This window comes from Patagioenas fasciata, chromosome Z (genome assembly GCF_037038585.1).
Source record: "Patagioenas fasciata isolate bPatFas1 chromosome Z, bPatFas1.hap1, whole genome shotgun sequence".
In the NCBI taxonomy this organism is placed as follows: domain Eukaryota; kingdom Metazoa; phylum Chordata; class Aves; order Columbiformes; family Columbidae; genus Patagioenas; species Patagioenas fasciata.
The window spans coordinates 47,511,053-47,526,895 of record NC_092560.1 but is presented as its reverse complement, the minus strand read 5'-3'; the positions used below and the strand labels follow the sequence as shown (position 1 = coordinate 47,526,895).

At 34.3% G+C, this 15,843-nt stretch overlaps 1 protein-coding gene across 6 annotated transcripts in view; it reads right to left on the bottom strand.

Annotated features, from left to right (window-relative positions):
• Positions 1-15,843, bottom strand: part of FER (FER tyrosine kinase) — a 166,514-nt gene that overhangs the window by 76,682 nt on the left and 73,989 nt on the right. For 3 of the 6 annotated variants that reach the window (XM_065860271.2, XM_071802508.1, XM_071802509.1), the window contains exons 12-13: positions 13,195-13,398; positions 9,396-9,518 (exon numbers count right to left, since the gene is read on the bottom strand). The exons of 1 other annotated variant lie outside the window; for it this stretch is intronic. In XM_065860271.2, coding sequence (XP_065716343.1) covers positions 9,396-9,518; positions 13,195-13,398 — 327 coding nt within the window. Of the gene's footprint in view, positions 1-7,530; positions 8,674-9,395; positions 9,519-13,194; positions 13,399-15,843 lie in introns of those variants that run through there. 2 more of the 6 variants (XM_071802510.1, XM_071802506.1) reach the window with 2 other exon arrangements.

The window sequence follows — 15,843 nt, the reverse complement described above, 5'->3', positions numbered from 1 at the left end:
AATTGTTACAGAACCTATTTTGCATTACTACCAGCAGTATATTAAGCCACAGTGATGAAACTCAATGTGAGTTGTAAAACAGAATAATAGTGCAGATAGGTTTACCTCCTTGGAAAAAGTACTATTTCATCTGACCTGTTATTGTTCCATAAAAAAACTCTGAAGTTCAACCTTTCTGCTAAACCAAATTCTAAATGGCCATAAAGCAAGAGGGTAGAACTGGAATTTGCAAAAGCTGCTATGCAGTGCATAAATTGCAGAAGTGACCTCAGATTAATCACACAGCTTTTCTTTGAGCGTTCTTTCTTGAAGATCAGTAGACAAATGACCGTAGAAGTCAATATACATAACCAGTTTTTCTTCACTTGTTTTTGAAGGACATGCAGTATTTCCCTAAGCTTATATTCTCTTATTCATCAAAGGACTAGAAAGATGCTGAGGATCTTTCAGGAAAAGCATAGAAAATAAAGAAAAAGGAGAAAAAAACATAACTGAGAAAGGACAAGACATCGAATGCATAATCCTTAAGCAAAGGAAAAAGGAAGTCAAGTTTATGTCAGACCCATTCTATTTCAAACACATTCAGGAAATGTATAGCATTCCTCTCCATTTAATATGGTATATTCAGCTCCCAAACCCAAGTACTCTGAATCACCTGTTAACCAAACACATGCAAACTGATAAATTATCTGCCCTTTATCAGATATGCCCTCCAAAAGAGTGACAGTCTTCTGTATGCTCTAAGTAAAAAAAAAGTGTGATAAAGTAGTTTTTCTTTTAAACATTTTGCCTGATTTAAAGAGAGTGGAATGCAGAAGCACAGCCTTATTAAGTATGCATAAACACACTCAAAAGGTTAAAAGAGGCTGAAATATTTTCACATATGTATAAACACAGTTTTACTCCCACTCATGTGCATGAAGAGGTATGTATAGCTGGAGTTGAGGGTCTACAGTCCTATATAAAGATGTCCAAAAGAGTCTCCTTGAACTATGTAACATACTTGCCACATATTTTGTTCCACCCTGACTTACATTCAAAACATCCAGTTGTTTCCAGTTAGATGTTTTCTTCTTGCCAAGGAAGTAAAACATTTGACTCATTCTTTTGGCAACATTCACACACTAAGGTAAACTCTCTGCAAGACTGTTTCTTTACATATCCTACAGTACTTCCAAAATAATTTCTAAGTTGCAGTGGTTAGTATGCAATAATTTTCAAAGAGCTGCAGTTCCACATCACAGCTTCCACCATATTATTATTTTGTTCAAAACAAAAGCTACAATACTTCATCCTATCCTTACCTAGCTACATCCACTCATTTTGCATTGGCTTTCATAATCTTCAGATAACATGTTAAAATGACTGAAATTCAATAGAATTAATCTTGCAAAATTTCAAATAAACTGTTCTATTAGCTTAATTTTTGAATGGACAAGCGTAGGAAAAAGGCAAAACCACACAGAAAGGAAAAGGGAGTGAGAACACTACCTCTCCCACACATACACACCTTCATGGGAATCCATGAACCACATGCACCAATCTATCATTCCATATGAACACATGTGGTGGCAGATTTTGACATTACATACATAGTAAGCTACTTCAACATTAATATTTAGTTATTGATTAAACCTATATAAAATTTTTTTTCTTATTAACAACAAAGTCAAAAACCTCAAACTATAAATCTGCATTTAAAAAGTGTAGCTGAATTAAGAATATTTTTCTTTCAGTAAGTTTAAGGACCTGCAAAATGTCATAGACAAAGATGAAAAGAATAGAAAGGCAAACACTTGATGACAAAACAGCCTCAAAAAATAAAATGGAATCAAAACCCATATTATATTCCCTGCTACCACCTTTGCCAACAATCCTGTGTTTTCCTGGTATCTTCTGATCATGTTATAAAGGGAAAACAAAAGCAAAAAGTCTAGTTTGCATACTATGTATGTCTTAAGCAGATTTGTAGAAAGAATCTATACATATTAATCATATCTTCCTCATCAGAATGTAAAGCATTTCTTGGCCATTATTTTGCACCTCTAAGGAAAAAGTTGTTTCAAAATTCTAAGCAATAATGTATTTTCCTTCTCCCAGAATAATTTGCACAATGTAGACAATGTATGCATAGACCATACGCTATTATTCACCTACGGTAAACACATATAAAGATAACACACCAATTATCTTATTTTCCTTTCCGAGAGAAAAATGCTCTACGAATTTCTGCTGCAGTATCCTTGTATAAAAAGTGACAGTCAATCTCATGCCTATTTTAAAATTTAGAGCAGTTTTGACTTGTAAGTTACTGACAACCAATAGAGAGGTTCACTCTCCCTGGTTCCTCTTTACAACATTTCACTCCTTTTTAACATTTTGTTCCACTCAAAGTGGTAGAAGTTAAAATAGTTGGAGGAAGCCACCATCTACTTCACAGTACCTCATTGTGTGTAACTGTAATTCTGGAAAGGTATTTAAGAGAACAGATTCTGACCTTATTCTATGCTGTGGTTTTTAACCTTTGAGAGCTATGGTCAGCTAAGGTTTCATACTCGCCAGCCACATCCTATGAAAATACTGTAAACTCAAAACATTATTTGTGTTAAAGTCACATTGACTGCACTAGTAAAAGCAAGAAGAAAAATATGTATAAGCATATACAAAATTTGTAACTCACATAAAAAAATAATTATTATATAATATTGGAATTCCAAATCTGTGAGGCAGTCAGAATCTGTAAAAAAATCAGGATGTTACTTCAGCAGAAAAACAATTTACTACTGCAATCCTCCCCAATTGCAATAAAATTTTATTATTGTGATATATTAACATCTCATTATAAAGCTTCTGATGAAGATCTGGAAAAGCCATAGTGCAGAGCCTCAGTTTTTACAAGTGTTGAATAAAGGTGTGACTTATACCCAAAATACTAAAGAATACAGATAATACTTCGATTTTCACATGTATGTACAAAACATTAGCAATAAAATTTGGTAAATTCAAATACTCTTTGCTGAAGGATTTTTTAATTGAAGTAGTTTATTCTCGTATTCATGAGTTTTTGCCAAAAAAACCTTCCTCCAAATTTTTTTTTCAATTTAATATTTTTTATTCCCTCCTAAGAACATACTTTTACAAAATTTTTCATAAGAATAGCTTACTTCCATCTCCTCCTTCATAAATTTTGGTTCTTTTTCCTAATTCCTACTGTTCCAGTCATGTTTGAAATAATTCCTTTTGCTCATTTGCATGTTTTTATATGAATGCACAGAAACCAGGAAAGCACATGCAGCCAAGGCGTGCATTTCATATTTCCAGGACACAGATCTTTCTTTAAGAGACTGGTCAGAAATAGCACTTTGCCAAAACTGAATTCTTATACTGATACCTCATTAGTATGCGATGCCTCGACAAGTATAGGCCACCATTATGGAAGATATATTTCTTTTGTTAACTGACTGAAATATCGCAACACTATCTGCTAAAACACTTTGAAAGCAAATCCTGTAATAACTCTAAGTTCTGAAGAAATTGGAACATAACTGAAATGCATCTCTAATATTAAGAGATGAAATTCTGTTATCAAATCTCAATAGCTGCAGTCTTTTATTCAGATTATGTAATTAAACTAAAGTACCTACTGAAAATCTGCTTAAATTCTGTTATACTAAAAAAATACTGCCAGTTTCCCTGACATATGAATCTGCGTGATCATAATACCACTCAATGGTAAATAAGTAGCAAAAGATTAATTTCATGCTTATGCAATACAGTAATTTTCTACAACTACACCTTCTATGTATTATAAATGCTCACTTTTCATTGTGGATTTAATTTCTTTGAAGAAAATAAAAAATATATTTTAACATTTTAAAATGCATGTATTAGACTTTAATCATGCTCACAAGAATTATAGCTTTGCGCCAAAAATTGACACACAGAGACCATGACCACCAGATGCTTCTTGGCATTCCTACAAGCCTAATCAGATGTGGGGCTACCACACAGGTAATTCACAGTGGGATCCTGTTGGGAGGTACAAATCTAGCCTCCATTAGATTGTAATAACTGCGTAACTCACTGCTATAGCTTGCTTCTTCCTTCAGATGAGATTTCTGCTCCTGAAGAGCTGTCCTAAGGTCAAACAAACACAGGATGGTCTTCCCAAAAGGCAGCATCATTACTGAAGTTGTTCCCCGTTTCAGCACCTTAATTCCTTCCTGCGATGAGAATCTCTAATAGAGTGATAGGACTACTTTGTGATAAACTTGAAAGTCTCCTTGCTAAGTCTCTTTGCTTTGCTCCAACTTCTCTCAGAGGCCTAAGTCGGCTTGCCTTGAAGTGAGGCTATTCAGCAACCTCCTTCAATTCCTCCATGTCAGCTCTGCTTAGAAACACATGCCACCTGCACCACAAGCACGTGTTGTCTACAACAGTGAACTTCAGCTTGTTTTTGCAAAACAGAGCAAAACCAAACAAAACACCTGAAAAAACAGCCAACACTAAGGGGAGTCAAACAGCAAGAAAACAACTTTTGGTTAGCTTTGCATAGTTAAGTGTAGGTTAACTAATTGCTAAAGGAGAGCGCATTAGTTCTGCAATACTACTAAGAGGACAAAACATGAAACAGATAGATTGTTCTTCCTTTCTGTCTTTGAAAGCTGAGCTCAAAGACTACTAAATATGAACTACAGCTCAAATTGGTTCAGTGACTGAAAAATGAGGGTCATGTCACATTTTTCAGTGCATTTTTATGAAAAATAGTCTCTCTAGCTTTATGTTCTCATTTAAATTTACATTTCTTCATAATTTATTTCCATGTTTAACTCATTAACATTATTAACATCATCTCAACATTAACTCATTGCTGTCTTGCAAGACAGCATCCAGATGTGCATGGAATCCTCATGTCATTTGCAAACTCATTCATCAACATTAGAACCACTACTATGAAATAAATATACATATATTATTTTTTAACACGTTTCATTCATCTCACTCAACATTATTTACAGTTCATCATTTTCTCATGTACAGAAAATGTTTCTGACTGTTTTACAGGCTTCCTTATCTCATTGAAATAGAGCCAGAATTTCTAAATGCAAGTTACTGGCAACGAGTACATAGCCTATCTTGCCTGACAAAGTAGCAGTTAATTTTTTTTCATGAGGTCAAATTTTGAATTTACTACAGAGCATCCAAAGACTAGGACTACATTAGCACTAGTGAAATAGTTGCAGATCTCCAGAGTGAAACAGTTGGCGATGGGGACCCAAAATATACATTTTGGGGGAAAAGCGTTATTTCAGACTAGATCTCTCCTAGTTCTGAAGACTGAACTCCCTCCCATCATCAACTGTGTATCGTCCTGTGTTGTTTCAGCTGAAAGAAGTACAGTTTGAATTCTTGAAGACTGCTCAATGATGGAAGCATCCTAAGTGGCACCGGGCAGATTAGCTTCCGATTGAAGCAAAAACGGTAATGCATAAATATCCAAATAAAAATAATATTCATTATTTCCTTGATGATTCTCTGTTCTTGAAGTCAAACTGAACCATACCCACAATGTAAAAAATATATTTCAGAAAATTTAATAAACTTCACAACACGAGGTCAAAGATGTTAGAAACTTAAAATATATTTTATATCGCTAAAATAGCATTTCTACTAATGAAGTCCTTGGGTATGCATTGAGGTTCCGCAGGGGCTTTACACAGCAGTCATTCCATCAATAATAAATTGAAGAACATAACGTGCATTTTTTCAAAAAGGTTATAAATACATATGAGAGTTTTCCATTAAAGAAATCACTTGCACTTTTTAATGACTTCAGTTTTTTGAATTTGAATTCTATTATTACAGCATCGTTAAAATTTCAAGCAGGCAGATTTGGTCTACATGAAATGGGACACAGGATAGGCGTTTTGTGACACTATTAAGAGTGCTCCTTTCAAGGGCAGCGTCACAGAAGGTGAACGCTAATTTTACTAACATGGTAAAGGAGGATGAATCACTGTGGGAAGGAAGAAAAGCAAAAACAAACTATGTAGCATATTTTTTTTTCTGCAAAGTTCTCTGCCATATTTAACTTTCACTTTCTAAATAGGTTATTACAGGGACAGCAATTTGCATAAATAGATTAAAGATTGCACGAAACATCAAAGGCTGCTCTGCAGATGTAATATGTACAAAGGAAAAACAGTCTTTGCAGATGTCAAATGAATTTAAGGAAATGATCAAAGATATTCTTACAATAGCACATGATGCATAAAATACCCTCAACACTAGGTGTCACAGTGTATATGTTATTTCTGAAAATAACTTCAAACGTCTTCACTTTGTCAGATAGAAAACAGAGCTCCATGCAAATTAAAACTGAAATAACACAGCACTCTTTTCCTCAGTTCTTAAATACTTTTTTTCCAAAAGCTAGTTTTTGTCAGGTGGGAGAACTAAAATCACCACAAAATTGTAGCTCAGACTGTAAGGTATTACAAACCAAAACAATTTAAACAGTTTTGAACACAGCTGCTCTAAAGCAATTTAAATCATCCAGATAACATCAATTTCAATAGTGTCTTGTCCAAACTGCGGTCCTGAAGTACTAAGCACACTATACATTGGTTTTAGTTTACACAACGTGTAAGCATCTATCAGACAGTCATATTTCACAAATTCTTGAAAGCCCACATACAAGATATGTAATATATATGTTTTGGAAAACTATAAAGTTTCCTGTCACCTAATACTCTTCTTAGCACTAACAGTCAGTATTACCATGGACATCCTTTCCATTACCTCACATCACTTACTTATATTTCAATGAATTTTAGTTAATGAATTTTAGTTAATATTAAGACTAACTCAGGTCAACAACTCCAGAAAGGAGTAGTCCTGCACAATTTTCCCTCTGAAAATACGAAAGACAAAAAACTGACTTTGTACCCAGCAACAGTAGAAAAGCTAAAAAGTATGTCTTAAAAATTGTCTTCAATCTCTTTGTAAGGAGGTTATGATACATTTGAAGGTAGTGCCAGTGGTATGGATCCAAGACCTGGAAGGGCCCACCACACAATCATACATGTTTCATGGTTATCATTAGGTATTTCAACTATTCCCATGTGCATTTACACTTCAAAGGCCATGAGATCAAGTACAGTAATGGAGAAATGATCAGGAAAGTCATTTGGAACCATATTTCTTCCATAGTATAGTTACTACAAAAATTCTTTGACTATACACAGTTACACAAAACTACGCCTAAATGAAAACCTAACTTTATTAAAAAAATGATAGCAATATGAAACAAAAATGTCAGGAATATGGAAACTCCAAGTCTTCAAAGTAAACAGCAGATAATGAAGAGATGACATACTACACTATAGTTTTACATTTGCTAAAAGAGGGCTCCTCTCACAGTATGCATACTACACGAAGGCAGGAAAAAAAATCCAGGAAGCAGCATTAAACATTTAAAACAAATTGAGCATTATAAAAGACAAAAATTTGCAAACAGATCTAAAAAGATTTCGAGTTTGACAGCCCTTTATTTTTAGCTTAAACAGTTCATATCAAAATACAATTATTCATACACCAAAATAAAGGTCCTGTGCTTTTTCATATGTTCTACAGTGCATTTAACCAATATTTTACCTTCAAGTAAGTATCAATTTAGTAGTCAGCAAGAAATTAACATAAAATATGTATTCTAAAAAAACCTCATTTTTTAAATTTTAAAATTATATTAAAAAAGTAAGCATAGCTAAGTGTAAAAAATCATGTCAATTTTGAGGAAGGGAATATGCTTTAAATTTTTAGGGTTACTAGCAGAAAAGAACTAGGACCTTGTTGTCAGAAACTAACTCTGAAATAAAAAATTGTTGTGCTTCCTAAAATTTTGTAGAACAAGGTGCTATACACATGACTGAAACTAGTCTATTTTTGAAAAAAGAATAAACAATAAGTGCCTTACAGTTAAAATGCAAAGATTTAAGTAGAAAAGAGATGAGTTATGAATGTATCCTGGTTTTGTTAAAAAAAAGATCAGTTCTCTTTTAGTGAATTTTTCCTTTCAGCTAAGTTCTTCTAAGTAACTGTACTTTTCTGAATTTTTACTTGCGTGTTTTTCAGACACTGTGCTTGAAACTGATAGGAGCAACCAATGAGGTTCATGTTTAGATGTATTGCTATGACAGCTAAGAATTCTGATAGCATCCCAAAATTAAGAGGGGAATGTTTGCAGGAGAGGCGGATGGAACAGGTGACTAAAACTCATCAACTGAGTATTCCATCCCATAATCATCATGCCCCCTAGATAAGCGGGTGATCACGAGGGTCTACCTCTCTTCGACCATGGTTGGCATCTAAAGAGGACTCTCTCTGCGTGTTTGTGATGTATAGGCCTCAGGCCCTGCATCTCTGAAATCCAGTTCCCAGTTTGGTGTGAAATCCCACCCAGGACTTCTGGGTGCCAGCCCTGCAGCTGCTGGAGCCGCCAGCTCCCAGCTCCACTGCCACTGGAGTGACACCAACTCCATATCAAGCATTCAAGATTGGTTTTGTATATTTTGTCTATGTTCTCTATTTATTAGTAGCATTAGTAAAGCCTTCAAAAACCCTTCCAACTTGAAGTTTCTCCTTCCTTCTTATCTTCCTTATCATCTTTCCAATCTAAAGGAGAGAGTGGAGAGAGGGTGAGGGAGTAACAGAGAGCATCTGCCATGGTTTATTGTCGCCTTGCTATAAACCTTGACAGAATGAAATATCAACTAACTACACATTAACTGGAAAACTACTGGAAGAAGCCAAGGCGACTCTTAAGCTTACTAAACAGTGATAATGTTTAATATTTCCATCCCTTTTTATTTCCTTCCTGAGAGACTTTTTGCAATACAGGCTTTTTATTTCAAACTTGCAATGATGCTGGAATGACAGTATTTTTTCCATGTCTGTACAACTTATTTCTGAGATATAAAATAGCAAGAAAACAGAGTTGTCATAACTCTTCCAAATTTCATAAGAATTTTACCACTTAAAGAACACCATTTATTAACAAAATTTCTTCATCACAACTTTATAGGTAATGAACTACTACTTTCAATTACTTAGTAGTGAAAATCAAATGGAAAACCAAGAAGAAAAGTAGGAGGATATTTTGTGAGATGCTGAATGCCATTCTTTCAAGATACTAAAGATTTATTTTAAGGATGGAAGGTTATTTTAAAAGAATGTGTTGCATAGAGCAAAGGTTGAAAAAGGTCAGAAAAAGAGAGTCACAAAACGAGCAAGAATGAAAAATCTTCTGAGAAGTTGCCTAGGAACATTTAATAAATAGCAATACAATCCCCCAAATTCTTTTCTGTTAAACAGAGTTCTTGGAATGTACACTTTACCTTAACAACGGGATTCAGCAGAACAACACCTGATTTCTTTGTAATAACTTGCTTTGTTGTGTAATGATGTTCTATAAGCTGAGGAATAGTTGGAAACCCAGTTCCTTCAAAACGATACTGATTCTGTATGGAGGTAAAAAGAAATATTTTTTTCTCTACAAACAATATTACGAACAAGAAACCGCAAAAACGCATCACCAAGCTTCCCTCACTAGAAACACAACAAAGATACATTCACCTTTACAGAATTAGATTTCTTTCCTGATCTATTTAATAGCATTGCTACTGAATTAAATTGAATGATAGCTAGCAATATGATAAATTAATAAATGCAAAATTACTGTATCATTCATTTAAGGCAACATGATAAAATAATTTATTTATTTAAACTCTTAATTTAAAGACATACGACAGAGTGAAACAAATATTTTCTAAACCAGAAAAAACAACACTAACTTCCTAACTGCTTAAAGTTCCAAGAATCACAGAAAATAAACCAAAAAATAAATATCTGACAATACAATAAACAGGAGATAAGTAACACTATCTTACTCAGATATTAGCACACTTACAACATCTGATAAAATTAATAAAACCCTGGTACAGAGTATGATTAGTCTTTAATAAGGAATATATACTAGAAGAGTTTACAGCAGCTAATCTGAAGGCTGGTCATGCATATAATTCATAGAAGAGTTGGGCAAAACAAAATTTCTCCCCTCCTTCTTCATGAAATTATTTTTTTCATACACACAATTGAACACAATGTAGATAATTAAATCTGTTAAGATTTTCTTAGAAACACAAAGCATTTTCTTAGTAAAGACTGATATGACATATTCTTTCAGGAGTTAAGGGGGAAAAAATGTATTTCCATTGCTTATCTTTGCCCATACGTGTGATGGGGAAAAAATTAGTAAAGAAGTGTTTACTTCATCCTCCAGAATATCTTATATTATGCAGTGCAGCCGACTGGGAAACAGGATAAAGTCTTTTTCCTATTCAAGACTCAATACCTACCTCTGCCCAAAAGAGAGGAACTGCCATAAGCCAGCCTGACAAAGGCAACAATAAATATATACTACAATTATAAAACTCAAAGCACTGACCATGATTCAACTTCATTTACACAACCAGGCAAGGAAAACCTCTACTACTGGCAGGCAGACTTTTTTCTTTCTAGCCCTCAGGGTTAAATTCCTTGCACAATGCATTATAAGTTTATCTTCCTTAGAGGTTAAAGCACTAACTTCCTGAAATATGTTATTGCTGTTAGTAGGGACAGCTTGGTCATGTCAACCATTTTTAACATTCCTGGTTCTCCATCATAAAAATATTTTCATAATCTGAATACTTTTTGTTGTTTATTTTGTTGATTAACTTTATTCACTTATTAAATAGTGACTCAGCTTTCATTGACCCGTAACACTAGCTCCCATTCCTTTCAAATTTCCTTTCATATTTCTGTACTGATGACCCCAAAAACCTGATGTCCTAAGAGTCTCTCTAGCACAATGACCAATACTGTCTATCATTTCCTCATCACAGAATCAGCTGCGTGCCCATATGCTACCATCTATATAAGACTTTCAGGGCACACAGTTTTGTTTGATTCTGTGTATTTACTTGGGATTCTGACCATTATTAAAATCACTAACAAAAACCAATTTGAAAATAGCGCAGTGTCAAAAAAGCAGCGGTGAAAAACAACAGTAGCCTTGAATGACTGCAATGAATTTTGATGCTTAGAGCTGAACAATGAACCATTTTATCACACACATGGTTTTACTAAGATTAGCCTTTAAAATAATGGTAAAACCAGAGAGAAAACACTTAAGCAATTAAAGGACCACTGTTAAACAGGTGTATGTCCCACTCTGCCACTCAGTATTTGATTCAGAAAAAAAATTTTATATGGACACATATTTTGCCTCCATATGGGGAGCGGCCAGGGATCCAAGAGTGTGATTTGACCAGTCACAGAGACCTGACTCCACATTGTTCATTCTAATGTAAACAAGTTCCTTGCACTAAACCCTCCTCAAACTTCCCTACTAAAATGTTCATGAATACAATCCCTTTTTTTTCATGACCATACCAGTCTAATGGTCAACTAACTCATTTCTAAGAGTTTAGTAAGCTTTTCCTTTTTTTTTTACAATTAATGCTTTTTCCACAATAAATGCAGAAAACTCACAAACAGACAGATCCAGTGACCTAAAATAGATAACTTTTTTTTTTTTTTTTTTTGGGGGGGGGGGTGTATGTGTATAAAAACCAATACAAAAACAGTCAGTTTGCAGGCAAGGGTGGTCTCAAAGTAATACGTACTAAAAAACAAAATAAAACAAAACAAAACAACAACAACAACACAACGAACAAAAATAAACATAAAAAACAAACACCAAAACCACAAACTCTTTTTTTACTGACTTCAAAGTCCAGTTTACATTTTTGGAAGATTTACAGAAAATTATTTCAGTCACACCAATGTTCATTTATTTCTGCTGTGTCGGGATCAGGGAGCTCCAAGCATCTCATAAGACTGTGTTTAGGTACAGTTAATTTTATTGCTCCTATTTTCTTATTCAGCACTCTGACATATCAAAGTACTTTAAGGTCATAAAATCAAAATAAAATAAACACTGATTTTGTGTAAAGGTTCACTTCTACAAGGAAAAATTTAAGGAAAAGTTTAAGGGAAAATTAATGAAAACTCCAACTGGACAAATGTCCATAATCACTAATCCTACAGAAGCCTTCCAGCTTCTTTGAAGTTTGAAAAATATCATGGCCTCTCACTAAAAAATAAATAAACCCAGTACACAGTATTGACCTCCTCCAGACATAGTACATTAGCTGAAGATTTAGATGAGGAATTCCCTCAGTGTAAATATCATTATGCAACTAAATTCAAGTATTTTTCGGTAAAAGGGAGATTTTATTCAAACAGACTGAGTTATGTTTCAGCAGCATTACTGAATCAAAACTGAAAATGATTTCCTGCTATGTCATATTTCAAGAAGAATTTCTAGTGATCTTATGAGAACTGTCCTATTTTGAATGTGTTTGAAATTCTGGAAGGGAAAAAGAAAAATACATACATCAAAAAAAAAAAAAAAAGAGCAATCCACTAAGAGGAACAAAAAGACATAAATTGGATAAAGGCATACAAAAAACCCCACAGTGTTAAAAAAAACCAATTTTTCCTAAGTGAGAGCTGCAAAGGGAACAATTCTGGTCCTTAGAAGCAAATAAGTTGTGCAATACTCACAAGCATTCCTATTATACTGAACAAAACAATAGCCACAGGCCTAAAAAGAACATAAGCATCTCTACTGCAGCAGGGACTTAACCCAACTGTATAGAAACTAACACAAATCCTTTTCTGCTCCACAAATGTGTTCATTTTTCAGGAGGATTCAATGCAATCTTTAAAATCTGAGTTCAAAGTTGCCTAATGAGCACCATGTATGAAAATGGATTTCAAAATAAATAAATGTATATGCCTAAATTATTAGTAACAAGTTCTGGATTTCACAACATATACAGAAATATCTTGGCTTTTCAATATAAGATAAAAGATGTTGAATAACCTCATTATTCACATTTTTCTTTTGTTTCCCAAAATGACCTTTTCTCCTGATTTCTGCACTGATGGAAATATTTCCAATAGCTTTCACATTTTCATATAAACGCTAAAGCCATTTGCCATAGTAAATTATGTAGATCCTACATTATCTAGCTAAAATTATAAACTTCCTAACATTGAATATTCAGTACTATATCAGAGACGTACATCAGCATATTGTATGATAAAGTGTCTCCGTTGTCCATCTGAAAACACAGAAAGGACATATTCACCAGGTTTCCCGTGACTCTCTCGCACCAAGAAGTCTCCTTGCTGTTTTAACAGCTCCTGGGCCTCTATTCTTGGAATTGCACCATGATACCAGTCTTGCTCAGCCAATGGTTTCTCAGTGGTTGATATTACATCAAAGAACTTTGGAAAAATATTGAAAAAAAATGTTACTATAACAGATCATTTTTAGAGTTTACTTGTACAAGAAAAGCATGCTAAAACAACAATAATTTCTGTATCTAAATTATTTATTTCTATTAACAAATAAAATTTACACAGAAGGCATCATGATCATGTTCTTTTCTATTACCTAAAAAACTTCTGCTTTTTATATATCAGTTAATGTAAACATCCATAAAACCATCTATTATTTTTCCTAATCCATACTGACCAACTCTTTCTCACACATTCTGACGTGCTATTAATAACAATTCAAAATGAAACATTTCTTTATCCAGAAACTTCTCAGACACAAAAATACAGGAAATTGATTTATAAAAAGCATTTGAAAGGGATAAACTGTTTTCACAGAATTTACCAATTGCATCCCAAAACAATTAATAGCTTTATGAGATATTTTTCCTAGTGTTTACACGGTAGCACAGAATATACACCTGGATACATAGTGCTTATGAACTTGAGTAGAGAGTTTTTGAAGGCAAAGAGATTGAAAGAAATTATTTTTACTGGCTATAAATAGAAGGTAACGAGATTCAAATCACAATTTCACATATTAATTTTAACAAGCTTACATTAAGAAAAAAAGGAAGAAAACTTTATATTTTGTTCAATGACCATATCTATTTGTTATGGTTAGACAGACAAGACCTTACTTAAGCTGTATGCCATTTTAAACCATTAGTGCCAGAGCTTATATTAATCCTCACTGCCACAGTGGTAAAGCTCTGAACAAAATAACACAGTGCATACCGTCTCATGAGTTGAAGAGATACCTGAATGTGTCCCAGGCAAGCCTGCTGAAATGCATTTCGGATAACAGCTCAAAGACCCACACTACAGTTAAGTACGACTGAACAGATACAAAGCATATGACTCTGCATTAACCTCCCCTACTCTTCTGCTGTGATAAAGAAAAGGTTTGTTTCGTATCATGAAGGATGATATGATATTTCCCCTGTGGGTATAGGGAAAGGGAAACACACCACCAGTGCATGTAAGGGAAAAATTTGACATGGTGCAGCTAAGAGCATAGTGGAGGCTATCTGCACATTTAAAGTTTTCCTGGGGAGACATTTAGGTTAAGGTGACTTACCTAGCCATAAAACACTAGGAATAATGTCAGACTCTCAGTGTGGGAACGAGCAGATGCAAGAAAGGGAATCTATTCAGATTTTCTTGCTTCCAACTGTCTGTAATTCTTTAGCACTTTCATAGTAAAGTTTCTGGTATAAAAATGCCTTTGTCCATCAGTTCCTGCCTGCCTTGCTAAGTTACACATCAAAAGGAGGTCTAGCTTAGTCCCAGATCCTGATGGAGAACTGGAGAACATATTAAAGAGCCTAAAAGAACCCCATATTCTCAAATATCAGTACTGGGGTATAGAGCCCCAAGCCCATATCAGGGATAATTTCAGACATGAGATTTGAGGCCAGCACTCTAACCAACAGACTCATCACTAGAAAGAGTGAGTATGCTCTGTTACAGATTTTGCTCTATTAGAGACTGTGATCTAGGAAGGGCTATGTAAGTAATAAGAACAGCCTGAACAGAAATTACACAGCCAAGAGTTTTTAGTAGTAAAAGTTGTACTCCACAGTACTACGTTTATCAGCAGAGTAACATACAAAAAGCCCAAGACACTGTTTGGTCGAGAAGGCAGTCATATATTTCAGTTTCATCAATTTAAATACATCTCAGATCAGGGCTGTCTACCAATGTTACATGAAAATAAGCCATTCTATTTCAGGAATTCCTAAAAGAAAAAAAATAAGCTTTCAAAATGTTAGACAATGTTATTTACTTGAACATTTATTGTTCAAAGAAGCCGAGTTTGACTTGCAAGAAAACCCAGACCACTGCTATGCTATCAAGAAATGTTAACGGGTTCAGAGTGGGAAAGCCTTTGCTGCAGAAACACATTTCTACTCCAGAGGAAATGTTCCTGAGGAAAAAGGACAGTTCAGGGTCAATAAATTGGTTCATAGTCTTCACAAATGAAGGTTTAAAAAACATAAAATATCTGACATGCAACCCATTTTATAGCGTACTAAAGAGGAAGCCACCAGATAATAACAGCTGTTTATGTTTGAACTTGGTCAAGTCTGAGTCACTGTTCAGACCATCATGATCACGCCCAGAATAAAACATCTTAAAAGCCTTTTTGACAGAGAAAGAGCTTATGGAATAAAACCAGAACATTTTAGACACTGCTAACTACAGCATTGTTTATGACAATAACGTCAATCATCCCTCTTCTTTTAAATTTGTTTAAACTAATATTTATTACTTCAGAATGAAACAATGAAAATTCCACAAGGTATCCTCTGCTGATTTTCTCCTATCTTACATCACCTTTAGTGTTTCTCATATACTATGGAGTAATCATAACCTAGGTGCTTCCTCTGA